This window comes from Micrasema longulum, unplaced genomic scaffold (genome assembly GCF_059751315.1).
Source record: "Micrasema longulum isolate JH-2025_06_02 unplaced genomic scaffold, ASM5975131v1 h1tg002284l, whole genome shotgun sequence".
In the NCBI taxonomy this organism is placed as follows: domain Eukaryota; kingdom Metazoa; phylum Arthropoda; class Insecta; order Trichoptera; family Brachycentridae; genus Micrasema; species Micrasema longulum.
The window spans coordinates 189,858-205,393 of NW_028279440.1; the positions used below are offsets into that span (position 1 = coordinate 189,858).

General features: G+C 32.6%; 1 protein-coding gene across 1 annotated transcript; it reads right to left on the reverse strand.

Annotated features, from left to right (window-relative positions):
- Positions 1 to 552: 552 nt before the first annotated feature.
- Positions 553 to 15,279, reverse strand: Rilpl (Rab interacting lysosomal protein like). The gene is made up of 7 exons (XM_088239856.1): positions 14,885 to 15,279; positions 12,242 to 12,514; positions 8,876 to 8,950; positions 7,799 to 7,897; positions 7,115 to 7,203; positions 1,443 to 1,610; positions 553 to 922 (listed from the first exon to the last, which is right to left on the reverse strand). Exons 1-7 carry the CDS (start codon positions 15,188 to 15,190, stop codon positions 817 to 819), a joined length of 1,116 nt encoding a protein of 371 aa, XP_088095982.1. The 5' UTR covers positions 15,191 to 15,279; the 3' UTR covers positions 553 to 816.
- Between the last annotated feature and the right edge of the window lie 257 nt (positions 15,280 to 15,536).

The following is a 15,536-nucleotide window of genomic DNA, read 5'->3' on the forward strand; positions in this document are numbered from 1 at the left end:
AACTACAGGTAAAAAAGAATAATTGCACATTATGTGACATGGTCAACATGTCTTAGCCACAGGGCGATCAAACATTCTATAGCGGCGGCTACGCAGACTAGGAATTCCGTTTGACTGTGGCTTTTAACCAAGATGGCACTTTTTACAATTACGTCTCTGCTTGAAAGTTCTCCCAAACCACTCGGACTTGCTTTGACGGAGATGCCTTCCATCTCCGTGGCCAAGTCGAGCGCCGAACCCGGGTCAATAGCATCGCAATTCGGCTTCCTCTTCAAGCAAAATCGGCAAACCGCGCCATAGTCCGGAAGTAGGGAAACACTTCGGTTTGAGGTAACAGCCGAAGACGCTGAATTCAAACGAAAATACTGCCGAGACGTTGGCAAACTCAGTAAGCTGGGGCTTTTAAATATTCTACTGTCATTCAAAACAATTTTTACGTGGATTGTGCGATTGTCTTCTGTTTGATCGCTCACTGCATTTTCCAGTGAAAAGAATTCAGATTCTAGATCAGAGTCAAAAGATTGCGAGAAGGAATGATTTGAAATTATTTCGTTTGTTTCGCTGTCGGATATTTCATCCATGTACTCCCAGGATGTGTCGTCATCGGGAGGTTCCGTGTTGGAAAAAAATACATTTTCTACACCGCTATTTTCTAAAGTACCTGTTTTAACGCTCTGTTCCTGACAGAGTGTGGGAATGTCTAGTTTTGGCCTCTTAAATTTAATATCATAGTCCCTGTCGCAAGAGCACTCCTCCTCTGATAATACTGAAGAAGAAGAAGAATAGAGTCTAAGGTTGTCGGTGGCGGAATCGTCCTCACTTGTCTGCGGTGATGCCGGCCATCTTGGTGGTGAGGGAAGACAAGGATCGTCCGGGAAACGACCCAACAGCGACATCATATTCAGAAAATAACTTCCGAAAACTGGAAAATAATAACAATTTATAAAGTTGTATCACATTACTAAATTGACAATCACTTTTTTTAAAGAATAACCCACTAAGCCTCCATTTTAGATGCTTGTCAGAAGGTGGCAAAGAGCGGATGTGGAAGGAAGATATGAAAAATACACAACACCCAGACGAATTAAGAAAAAAATCTTTCTTGCAACTGAAGAGAATCGAACCTGTGATGCTAGTTTCACAGGTAGCCGTCTGGTATTTTATGACAATATTTATTGGCTTATTATTATTTTCAAAACTGTCTTTTTCTGTTTTTTATTAAATAAAATATACGATTTATCAAATATTTAATCATTTTAAATCAAAACTCTTAACAAGAGGAAAGGCAAGCAAATATTATTTAATCTTATTAGACAGGACTGAAAAAATTTACACTTGAAGCAATTTCTGAAAATCCTAAAAATATTGGGTGGTGCAATTTCTATGACTACTACAATGTGTAAAGTCTTATCTACATAGTGAGTTGTGTTAATCGGACTTACAACTTCCGGATGCCCGAGGGTTGTCTCTTCCACGGAGCATCGTCAGGCTCGCAGGGCAGGGGGCCCTGCACCGCTGGCTCCAGCTCCTCCTCATGAGTGGTGACAGAAGTAGACTCCGAGTTACTGCAGGCCGTATGCTCCGGAGACACCTCACCTTCGCCCTCAGTTCTGGAGGATCAAACCGTTACAAATCAGGACGAGGAAAAGAGTCTTTGGAAACCTTCAAAGCTTGTGCCTGAGATATACCAAAGAAAAAAAAAATGCTAGGAAAATTTTGAGAAGGTTGTTCCCAAATTAACATGCTGTTTTAATAACATAAAAAAATAATGAATGAGAAAGTTCAGTGCTATGGGAAATTGGATATAAAAACTGTTTTCTTACATGCGGTAAAAATTAGAACATTTAATTGCACAGTGAAGTTTCTTGAAAATGTACAAAAAAATTCATTAAAATGAACGCTTTAAACGACATCACTAGTTCTTCCAATTCAACCAATTATAGTGTTGTGATAGATTTACAGTTTATAGGAAGCTAACCCATTAATCAGCAGAATTCACAGAAGAAAACTTGTGACGTCACAAAAAATTGTAGGGCTGATAATATAATACTTAATTTTTTAATATATATTTTTTGTTTTAGCTTGATAATGTAATATTTTATTTTTTTCAAAACCACTGAATTTCTTTATTTAACAATGAAATTGACACAGCAAACAAAATATCTGGTGTAAATATCTTAAAGATGCCTATTAAGGCAAAAGCGCTTGTTGGTCAATCGATACAGTAGTTAAACTAAACCAAGAAGTTTGTTTGATATTTTATATTAAAAAATATTTAAGTTTGTAAGTGAAAATTCTTGATGGAAGTTCATTGTAATTTATTATATTAATAAAAGACGAGTGATACTTTAATCCACAAATTTAGAATATCCAGTGACCGGTTTCATCACTTTCGCTACAGTCTCGCGAGTCTTCGTGACAGTCTTGCGAGTTCGCGACCAGTTTCGAAGATGTCGCGAAAGCGGTCACTGGATATTCCGAATTTGTGGATTAAAGTATCACTCGTCTTTTATTTATATAATAAATTTAATTTATTAACCTTAAAATTAATAAAGCTTGATCAAGCAATATCAACAAAGAACATAAATAATATAAATAAACCCATACCTCTTTTTACATGGTTTAAAAAACCACAGCAGAAAAATTTAATTGAAAAAAAATTTTGGAGCGTTAATTTAACAAAGCTTTATATTTTAAAGGACATATTTTATATTTTTCAGGGCCATACCGCGAAACTTCAGAGGAACATTTTTTACGAGGTACATATCATCCTAATGATATTTTTGGAAAATCACATTTTTGGTCTTTTTTTTTAATTTGAGATTAAAAACGTATTTGACAAACAAAATGATACGCATCGGACGCAGACTAGAGAAGCGGTTGGGTAGGGGAGGGATAGGGGTTTGTGGAAGGGATACTAGTCTAAGACATAAAGGATTTACTCCATTTTCAATTTATAATAATTTTTTTTCATAAAAAAATAATTTTAAAAATTTGCCATAAGGAATGTTCTTTTGAAGTTTCGCAATCTGGGCCTGAAGCACTTTGTTATTACGTTTTTGTTTTTGGCATTCCCTAGATCACTCTATTATTTACTAGGCATACACCATAATACGATAGTGAATAATCTTTGTTGTGATTTTGTTAAAGCATTTTGTTGTCATGTTATATTTTTTAATATAGTTAATGTACAATAAATATTAAACAATTTTATTATTTTGAAAACCGTAGGGACAACTATTTTTTTTTTTTTTTTTTTTTTTTTTTATTAACATACACGGCATAATTGCCTTTTACAAATTTATAATATAAACATATAAGGTTTGATTTTTTTTAAACTACATATTTGCACTCAAAACTAAGGAACAATAATCAAGCCTAAAAATTATATAACATATTATTTAAAAAAAAAAAAAAAGTTTAAATAAAACAAAAGTTTGAAATAAAAAGTATACGAGAACTTTAAAAATTAATATAAAAAGTAAATCATTGATTTGGTGTTTATTTTGTAGAACTCCATATTTAAACATATAATATTAGAAATCAAACACTGATTTGAGTCTACTGAACACTTTATTTTATTTTTACAAATATAACAATATAAAAACAAAAACTTCGTGACAATTGTTTCGCCTTGTTAGGGCATTTTCAAACAAATGTCAACTATTTTTTTTGTACATGTTTTTTACATGGTACTCTGCGGAATGTATCCACTGTGTAAAAAGAGATTCCGGTGTATAAGCATTATATAAAAAAAAACATAAATTTACTAAATAATATACATTTTGTGTATTTTCCAAGCTTTAAAGATGAACAATTGTCAATTGCACATAAAAAAACATTGAACAAGAGCGAACAAAAATAAAATAATTAAGTGTTATAATTAAAATAGTAAATAAAATAAGACCTTATATGAATGAGTTAGTAAAATGGAGCAAATGCAAATTGATAAATAGCTTTAATAATTTTACCACTACACAGATATTCATTAGAACCGAGAAATCTATACTTGTATAAAAACTTCAAAATAAATTAATTAATATTATTTCATTCGAGGCATATGACTTTTATATTTTGCAAAGAAACAGAATAAGCAGTGAACAGAAACAAGAAATTGTAATGAAGGCGTGTAATAAACATATTGTCACACATGTAAATACAATACAGAATTGAAGACATGATTGGATGAAGGTGTTGTCACAATTTTTTTTAATTAACTTTTTTACATAAATGAAGATTTTACGAACAACCCTTCCACATAAAGCCAACGACACCTTCAAAAAGTAGCAGAACAACGATTTCAAGAGCAAATGAAGGTGTTATTTTACTAATAACTGCACTGGTTTATTTATTGTGTATGCAGACAATTGGTAGAATTCCATATTTAATTTGGTAATGTATCCAAAATAAAACTAGTTTATTGGATTATAATTCTACTTTATTTTTTATAAAATATACAAAGGGTATATTGTGACGCGTTTCATCTTGTTAGGACATTTTCAAACAACAACAACAACAACAAACCATCACGCCGTTTCCCCGTAGGGGTAGGCAGAGAGGATAGAACGCCATAACACTCTATCTTGGCATACAGACCTCGCTTCCTCTACATTCATACATCTTCTCATGCACGCACGCCGATTATTCCTACTTTTGACATGTCCATCTTCAAGTATTTGATGGACTTGATCGTGCCATGTCTTTCTCGGTCTTCCTCGTTTTCTGCATCCATCAACATTTGCATCGTAGATCCTTTTAGCCGTTCTTTCGTTGTCCATTCGCTCTACATGTCCAAACCAACGCAGCACCCCTTTCTTGATTCTGTCAATAATAATAATAAATAATAACAAACTAACTTAAATATTTACAAAGTTTCCTAATATACTAAAAATAATTGCAATTTTATGTTTGTGGATTTCTTTACAAGCCAAAATAAGTAGAGTAATTAAAATTCAATTAGGGGAAAAACCTTCCATTATTTAAAAACATTTGTAAGTATGACTTTAAAATTAATATAATAATTATAAAAATATTGATTTCATTTATACGGGTTTGTTTTGAAAATTATTGTTGAAACTCTACATTGGTGTTTTACACAGGTTAATTAATTTTTAATTTAATTACTTTAATTTAATTACTCTACTTATTTTGGCTTGTATAGAAATCCACAAACATAAAATAGCAATTATTTTTAGTATATAAGGAAACTTTGTAATATTTAACTTAGTTTGTTTAAAAAGGTCCCAACAAGACGAAAAGCGTCACAATATACCCAGTATACACAATATACTCTATTGTTCGGGTTTGTTTGAAAATGTCCTAACAAGACGAAACGCGTCACAATATACCCTTTGTATATTTTATAAAAAATAAAGTAGAATTATAATCCAATAAACTTGTTTTATTTTGGATACATTACCAAACTGCACTGGTATTCAAAACTTAAAGTACCCAGAAAACCCAGATATCATTGCTGTTTGTTTTTGTCATGTAACAACTTTATCCACTCATGTCTTCAATTAGTGGGCTTAAAGTCAAACAATATTATCTACAAAATAGTTCATTTTGTAGGAGACACACAACCTGATTTAAATTTTTTTTTGGTTCAACGATGATACAGTGGAACCACTCGTAACGAGCACCATTCTTAACTACTAATTCGCATAACGAGCAAACAGATTGTGAAACCCTTACCGAGCACATTCGCACTCACTTGTGAGCCGGGACATCCGCGCCAGTGCGTCAATCTGTAGTTAGCACTCGTTCCGCTAGCGCGTTAGTATTTAAATACAGTAAAACGTTTTTACGTTCCACAATTTTATGTTTTCCCGCTTTTTACACCGAAATATTTAGGTCCAATTTTTTCCTATACATTCTCATTCAATTTTCCCCCCAATAAATGTTTTTTACGTTTTTCATAACCCGTTGGTTTTACGTCGAAATTTTTTTCATAACTCATTCGATCTGTCAAAAGACGAGCCGCGCGCCGCCGCGTGAATGGAGTATAAAATCGAGGTAAATAAAAAAATGTATAGATTATTGTCTCAAACTAAATTCAAAGTAGGTGCAGTGAAATTGACCATTTTGTTTATGTGTCTAATTTTGACATTTTACGAAATAGAGACATGCAGTTGATTTACATCAATAAATTACGATGCAGAAAGTAAAAAAAAATTGGCAATATAAATATTATACACACATAACGTGAAAAGGATATAGTTTAAACAGTTGTCATAAAAGTGTGAAACAGTCCACGATGTAAATGACAGTTGAAATTTTGTGGTGCCATACTAAAAAAAGTGATACATTATAAATAAAATTTCCCAATATATAGGGAAAAAATCGTTGTATGCATTTTATGCAAATTCAAAATTTTATTTTCGTGTTTTTAAAGTTAAGTACCTAGATAAAATTATTCATGCATGTATTTTTTTTAATTCAATAAAAATAACACATTGCCGTATTATTTGAATAAATACAAAATATTTTTTATTATATCTTGGTAAATATGAATAATCCCCAATCATGACAGTTCTTACCATTTTTCTGCAGTATATTTAGTATAGTCTTGTACAATAATTATATTTTAATGAAATTTCATTTTTTCCATACGTTTTTCATTTCCTCACTTAAAAGTTTTCCTTAGTTTTACACTTTTTTTAGTTGCTCCCTTGAAAGACGTAAAAAGGGGTTTTACTGTACTTGAATTTGACAGTTGTTGCAACAACATTTTTATTAAGAACTCATATTTTCAAGAAATCAGTGTTAACTTCTGAAAAATATTCCTGTTACTAACTCAGCTACTTTGACAAATGCAAACTCATTATTGAATAAACTCACATTTTAATTGTGATACCCTCCATACCTGATCGCGACCCCTATTTTGAGAAATTATGAACTAGAGCAAATATTTTACACGTTTTTAAAAAGTGCATTAATCAAATATGTAATACATTTTTTGGAGATGATATCTTTGACAAAAAGCCCTCGAATTGTTACCAATACTAACATTCTCGTTCAACGTGGACTCTAACAACACAATTTCATACACAGAGAAAAGGACAGTGCGATGAGATGAGGAAGAGTGCAGACATTACCATGCAGTTTGGGGTACCTGACACTCTTCTGGAATGCCTCCAACTGCTCCCTCAGCTGGTCTCTCTCCTTCAGGAGCTCCGCCAGCTGAGAGGCTCCTCCCCCGCTCTGCAAATCAAAGGCATATTCAACAATTCTGTATACCTAATGAACTCCAAGCAGAAATTAAACTAAATGAGACGTCACTGAGAATTAAATAAATTAAATTATGCCATCACATCAAAAGGTTGCTTAATCAACAAAAAATTGAGTTTTGGATACACTAATGTCTAGAAATCTCTAGAGCGCACCCTGTGAATAACAGTGCCGCAACTCAAAAACCCAACATTACACCCACACAGAGGGAGCGGAGAGCGGTTACAATGGCATAAGTCAGAAAAAAGTAATAAATTACTAAGTTACACTATTTTAGGTTACATAAAAAATTAATATACATTCTCAAACCTACTGGTGCAAAATTTCATTAAAGCCGTTTACGATTTGTGGGATATTTCATAAAAAACCAAAATTCTTCAATTTTGTTTTGGCTCTCCTGAAAATCTGCATTTTTTTACTCATTCTGTTATTCCTTTCGCACACAAAATTGTTCTATTTATTGTTATTTTTGTTAAACAACTGTATGTTATCTAAAGAACAAATAAAAAATTTACAATGAAATATTTACATATTAAAAAAGTAATGTGCTTATATTCGCGGATCTTACTTTATCTGTGGTCAAAGCTTGTCGCAAGGAAACCAGTTCTCTCTGTCTGGCCTGCGCCGATGCCTCTAACTCGGCTCGTTGATTACACACAACACGCATCTATAAATATCAATGTAAGTTTGGTTAGTGGGGACATTAATAAATAATAAGCCGGGTAGCATAGCAGGAATGATAACTAAAAAGCGGAAAGATAGCAGGACGAGTTGGTATGGTCACATCGTGCGTAGATATGAGGACTATGTAAGACGAGCACTCAAGAAAGTTTTATTTCTTTCGATTTTTGATATCGATTTTGAATAATTTTCCGTCAAATGGGATAAATAGAAACGGATTTCCATGACTAAATAGCTTAATACGTAATAATTCAACGTGAAAATTATGGACGATTCATTTTAATTAATCGTATTGTGAACTCCTTAAAATGAACATGCAGAATATAACTCAATATTCAATATAACGTTGATATTGTCGATCAATGGTGAAGTTTTCTGGTGGTAGGTTACTATTGCGGCGACTCAACAATAAAGTACGGCATGTGTACTGTGGAGGGCAACACCAACAGCCGTGAGGTTGACAGGTCCGAACTCCGCTTTGGCCCGCAACGCGTAGTCCGCTGCAACATCAGCTCGGACAAAATAATTAACGCCGTGCATCAGAAGAACTCATTACATTTCATCTTGGCATTTCACCAGCTCTTCGCCAGTGTCCGCTATTGTAAATTCCTTCGGTACAAAATAATAGGATGTAACTCGTGTGTAACTACTTAATAAATAACTTAAATTGTAATCCATTTTTCTCATTTAACCTCAGATCAACTCACGCGCACCCATCCTATAGTGCAAACGTCAAAAGTCTCTTCCTAAGTTGCCTGCAGAATAGACATAAAGGCAAACCCCCAGCAACATGGTGTTCTAATATTGGGGATTTGGCAGCACAAGATGTTCCCGTTATGAAGACCCGGGACGGAAGATCATGGCGCTTTCGTAAAAGGAGGCCCAACCCTGGGTGAACAGTGATACAGGGTCAAAAGCAGAGTGAAAGAGATTATGCAAAAGCTTGATTAAATATTTTACTAACCTGCTGAAGTAGATACTTTTGTTTGCGTCTTACTTCTCGACTCGTTGCTGCCAACCTCTTGACTTGAGATGTGAGCTAAAAATAAAACGAAATATTTAAGTATATTGTCACTTACATCATAACACTGTGTCAATTTTATCGGGAAGAATAGTAAAACACCTTATTGAAGATGGTTTCATGGTGATGTGAAAGTTAGCTTTGTATCAAAAGTAATGCCTGAGTCTTTACTAAAATACTCGTTAAATTGTCATTTCATAATTTCCTTTTAAATACAAAGGTTCCTTATTAAATTAAACATACATATTATTTACAAGAAAAAATGTTTAAAAAATCAAACAATATTCGTTCAGATAAACTAGCAACTTTTGCCAACAGTGTTCATTGATGTTTAAATAAGAGCATACTGACATAACATCTCTTTGAAATGACTATCAAACTAAAGTGGAAAAAAAAAAAAAAAAAATATGTTTCGTATCATCATCGCTATGATTTCATAAGGTTTAGTAATTTTGAAATTTCACCGCCTGCGACGTCACGAGTTCAAAGATGTGAGTTTTTCTGACATTTAAAAGGAGAACCCTGTACCTGGCAAAACACATCAAACGTTGAAAAACATGACCACCAAACTGGAAATCTATCACAACACATAGCAATGCTTTAATTGATAGGATCACCTGACCTGTGACTTTTCAAAGTTGTTCATTTTTATTACAACCATCTTAACCCAGCAGATCTTGAAAGAAAATGTTGACAAAACTTTTAAGAAAAAATAAAATAAACGACTAATATGTAACAAGGCTTTATATTGATTATTATTTTATGTTAACATTCATCTATTTAAATTTTTGTAAATAAATTTTGTGTAAGAAATACGTATGCTTTTAGTTCATAATAATGTTTATATTACTTTTTAAATTTATACAATTTCTCTAATGTTTCTCTTTGTAAAGGATTTATAAGAAACCTGCTGACAAGCCGGTTTCGCGGTTTAGTGGGTTTTATTATTTTTTCTTTTATATTATCTGTTCATGTTTACCTTCTTAAATAAAAATATTAATTTTTTCATACATTTTAAGAAAATTCGCTGTACGTACAATTAAATTTACTCATTTTTACCGCAGAAGACACTTTTAATATCCAAATTACCGCAGCACTTATCTTCCGCGTCAAACAAAAGATTGCTATGTCATTGGTGTTTAATTAAATATTATTTTAAGAATCTTAATTTTCAATCTTAATCAGCACATTTATCTTTTATGATGTGACATAACTATTTAAAAACGAATAATCAATATTTTTGTATGTTTTGGAGTGCCGGTGCAGTGCATTTAGATCATTTTTGTTACATCGAAAGATTTGATTTAGACGCCAGTCCAGGAATATTGAATTACATTGTGCAGAACCAATCATTTTAAAAATCGATATTTTACATTCACCCTGCCAGGAATCCAACCCAGGATCTGAAGACGGGTAAGCGAATACGCCAACCACTACAAAACAAGACCAACTAATCTCTCGATTTTTTTTTTCAGGATTTTTACCTTAGAGTAACTATCGAGTCGATACCAGTCGTCCAGGGTTCTGGTTCTATTTCACACTCATACTGTATTCTTTATCCGCACGGACACAGAAAATTAAGATATCTTGACATCAATATGCCGTATTATGGTCTTATACATGGTAAAATATTAGAGTATAAAAAAAAATTAAGTAAAATTGAATGTAATATTTTTTTTTACTACGACAAGAAAGGTACAGATAATGGATGGTTCAATTCAAAGATTGATTGATGTTTGCAAAGATAAACAAAATAATCAAACTTTCTTCTGATTTAAAACAACTTTGATTTTTGCTTTTACATGGTAAACAATAAGATTGATCAGTCAAATAAAGTTTGAAGTGCACTTTAATTTTTACATGATGGATCTAATTTTTATGTTGAACCAAAATCCAAAAACTATGACGGAGAATTGATATGCCCCACCCCTGATCTATTTCGAAGTAATTAAGAAAAATATTTTTCAACATAGTCCCCCTAGACTGATATGCATTTCATCCAACGATGTTCCATCATTTCTATGGCATACTAGTAGAACGTTTGTCTGACCCTTGCCAACCACTCATCTACACACCACCAATCATGCTCCAGCACACAACACGGTAGTGTCGATGGCTGCTATTCACGAAGCTGGGTTTGAATTGGTTGAACAACCCCCATATTGACCTGATCTAGCTTCCAGTACTTACCGGCTATTCCCAAAACTGAAGGAACATTTGCGTGGAAATAAATTTCTGGACAGTGAGTTCACGTGACGTATTTTTTAAAAATTGCATATAAAGTCAGAATATGACAAATTCAGTCCGGTTTTACAAATTTGAGTATTCGGAATACGACATATTTAGTATTTTAATAAAAAAAACATATAATTTAAAACAATTTTAAAAATCGCATCGTATAATCGCGAGTTAAGATCGACGTAAAAGTCGGTGTAGAAAATACGAGCCAAACTCAACATAGGAGCAGTATGGGTTAATGAGGCGGAATGTCATAAGCCACAAAATGATTTGATGTATCATCATCATTCCCTTTCCGAACCTAATCGTGCATAGGGCACTGGATTGGCAGACCAATCGCAGCGTATCCTAATAATTTTTGTTACATAAAGGTAAGATGATCAGTCTGACACTTCAGGTATCAGTCCAGGGACTATTAATATTTTTAGTGTAAAAACACGAATAAATGAATATTTCATATCAACCATGTCGGGAATCGAACCCGAGACCTCTGGCATGGTAGGCAAACGCGCTGACCATTACACCACGATGCCAACATTTGATGTATATCTAAAATAAAATATTATTATACATTCTATTTTAATTCGCTAACTGAGATTATGGGGCATTTTAATGTTTTTTAAATCGACATTAAATATATAATTATTTATGAAGTTGAACCATTTTTTTTTTCATATCTTTTGGAATTTGTGGCTTATGACATATATATTAATTTCAGATCCGTAATTTACAGAGGTTCTTTGTCTTAGGTCCCGACTAGCTAGGAATTTCCCGTGTTTGGGCAGAACCTTCTTTGTTACATGTGTTTTCATTGAATTATGCTTAAACAATTCAAATCAATAATAATAATATCAAAAAATGAAAAATAAATACAAATTAGAAAACATGCCAATAAAAAATGAAGCATAAATATAAATGAAAAAATATACCAAAAATAACAAAAAATTGTAACATAAATACATATACTAATAATTATAAAAACTGAAACAAATATAATTGATAAAATTAAAAAACTTATTACGGTTGCGTAGATGATATGTCATTAATGTTAATTTTCAATATATTTCTTACCCCTTCGATAATCTTCTGTTTTTCTTGCAAAACAGAGTCCTTTTCTCTCAGTGTGTTTCTATGTTGCTCCTGCATGTCTCCCATCCGCTTCCAGAGATTGTCATCTCCCATGTTGCTCTCTGACGAGGAGGCTGTCGTTGGAACTTTGGCTGCCGCTGCCGGCCCTCCATCCTTCTCCCTGTGGAGACGACGGTTCTCGTCCTGGAGCCTCGTCACTGCAGAGACCAGCTCCGCCGTCTCTGAGCGCCATTGCTCTTCAATAATCTCTAATTCCTGTAAATTAATCCATATTTTACATATTGGTTATTTTAAATATTTTTTTTAGTACTCGATTTGTGTAAATTTTTTATTATTATTGTTATCATTTCAATTATTTAACCTATTAATTTATGTTATATTGTAACTCTCTACAAAAATGTATAACTAATATATAATATGTTCGGCATAATAAATGGTAATCGATGTTCCATCATTACAGGGACAAGTAAAATTCAAGGTTCCGACTCGTAGGTTGAGAAACAATGAAATACTGTTCATCGATCAGCATAGAACAGACTATGGCCTTAATCTTCCAATGACTCGTCTTTGTCGCATTGTTAACTCAAGACAAGATCTGGACTTTTTTGGTTTGAGTTTACAAGGATTTAAACGAGCACTAAATAAATAATCCAGATCTTGTCTCGATGTCGCTTATGTTTGTAAATGCTTCTTTTCATCTTTAAAAATGTTTTAACTACTCTTTTATTGTAATATTTAAACCCTATCAATTATATAAATGGACAATGTCCGTTAATAAATAAATACATAAACTCTAAGTGGCTGTCCGGTAGCAAAAAGATTAGCCGACTGCTGTCGTTTTCAGGGAGCGCCAGATTGCTTAATTTAGTTATTTCAATTTCCTTTGTATTTCTGTACACATATAGTTGGATATTATAGCAAAAAGAATATAGGGTAAAAAAAAAAAACAAGTAATCTTTTCATTTATGGAATTGAATTGTAAATAATAGTTTAACGAGCAGCTACAAATAAACTTGATATTGTGGACTTATAAGATAATAAAGTATTGGACAGAATGTCTACAGCCGTTCTATAAGTTTTACCTAACCTATGCAGTCTTGGTATCAATGAATAGTTATGTTTGTTTGATTTTCATTAGTTCTAAGATTAACATACGATTCTAATACAATATTTACATCTATACTTATTCGAACATTATTTATCACTATTGGACACTTGTTTAAAAAATGATAGTATGTTTTGAGTCCCTCATTGAGCTGTAGTAACTCCTGGGCCGCGATTATGAACGCTATCTTCATTGGTCCATCTTGAGACAATATTAAGTAAAATCGATATTTGTGTACAAAAATGTGTATATTTCAATGAATTTCCATCAGTAACTTGTAATAAATAAAATGTTTAAAAAAAATTGTACACATATTTTATTTTTCAAACAGAAAACTTTATAGATAAAATTGAAGATAAACATTAACTTCCCGTTGTATTACGGGCCCTGAGAATGTAATAAATTGACTTTGTATTTTATAAAAAATATGTGAGATACCATACATTGCACAAAGGATTAAGCGTTTTAAAAACTAAAATTTGCCGATGATGTCACAAGTAGATTCGAATAAGAGACTTTGAACATTGATTGTCAAAGGAAACATGTTCAAATTTCAAACCATACAAGTTTTTAAATACTCAGAACAATTTGATTCATTGATATAATATTCTCAGCTCTAACTTTGATATTTTATAATATTATAATGAATTACCCAAATATAGAATAAATGAAATAAAATGAATACTAAAATGATATCAAACATTCTATAGAACTGCATTTCTAAATAGTTATACTTTGGATTAGAGGTTGTCTAATGTAACCTCAGAGTAATAACGCTCTACTGCTTACAGAGCCGTTGATACGGACAAAAACCATTCTAGGATTATCAATCACGAAGTCAGCTACAGTTTGCAGCAAAACAATGGGCCGTAGGTACTCGGGTCGAAAATTGCAAGCGCAGCGATGAAACCGTCCGTTACGTGTCTGTTATTCAACCAAAATCAAACAAAAAAATTGCAACGTTTTTGTTCTATCTATGCTTCTATGAAGGCGGAACAACAGAATATATTTTACCAAGATTGTTCAACAAGCTTTCCGCCGAGATGAGGAACTCTACATCTCTACATGAATAAATTATTAGCTAAACTAAATACATAAAACGTTGCGGAAAGAAACATTATTTGATAGTGGAAATAAAACGCCGATTTAAAAAGTTACTGAAAAAGAAATTTGATTAAAAGTATTAAGTTTACAAATGATTAAACTTCTAACACAACAAGTTGTGTATTACTTATATAAGATTTAAGGTAATTGTCTGTTCCATTATACCAAAACATTGGTCAACATTTCGGTATTCAAAACAGGTTTTGCTACGCGCATGAGAAACAAGAAAGTTCAAAAAGCAAATATTATATTATTGATTAGTAATATCAAGGATTGAATCTACACAGAATGAAACGCTAATATAAGTTTCTAACGGCTGACCTTTGAAACGAGGTAAAGGCATAGTTTAAATGTCACCAAAGTATTTTTAAAACTGAAGAGATATAAAAATATGTAAGTATGCCGGGAGTACGTACCTTTTCAAAACGCTGTCTATACTCGGCCTTTTCCAGCTTGTCATTTTCCAATTGCGAAATTTTATCATGTAAATCTTGCAGGGTAGAGTTTTCCCTCTCATTTCGTGTGGCCAAATTTTCCAGTAATTCCAAGGCATTGATTACTTTGGGGAGAAGAGAAGTGATTGCCTCCGCCCCATACTTGTCAATGATAATTTCACATTCTTTCCCGATGTCCGAAGCGATGTCATAGACATCCACCACCGTCACATCATCGCCATTCTCCGCATCCGACATTTTCGATGCGAATCGCCTATGAAGTGGCATATATTCGATTTCTTATTTTCTATTTACGATTTTATCTCGACAGACCGTAGCAGATGTCACTCAGGCGCCATAACTGTTTTTTTTCTGGAGAATGTTTGTGGCTATTGAATTTATAATGTTATTTTTGTAATCAATTACGGTATCTACATATAAATATTGTCAACACAAATACGGGGTTAAAAGTATAGCTTTTTAACAATTATTTTGTTTAGATTCTCGCAATACTACCTACATTTCTATATAATAATGTAGAAAAATTATTTTAATATTCATGTTAACCTGAAAATATGAATTCAATGAAATTAAATAATGCTTATAGTATATTGTAATAGAGTCGCTCCTGCTT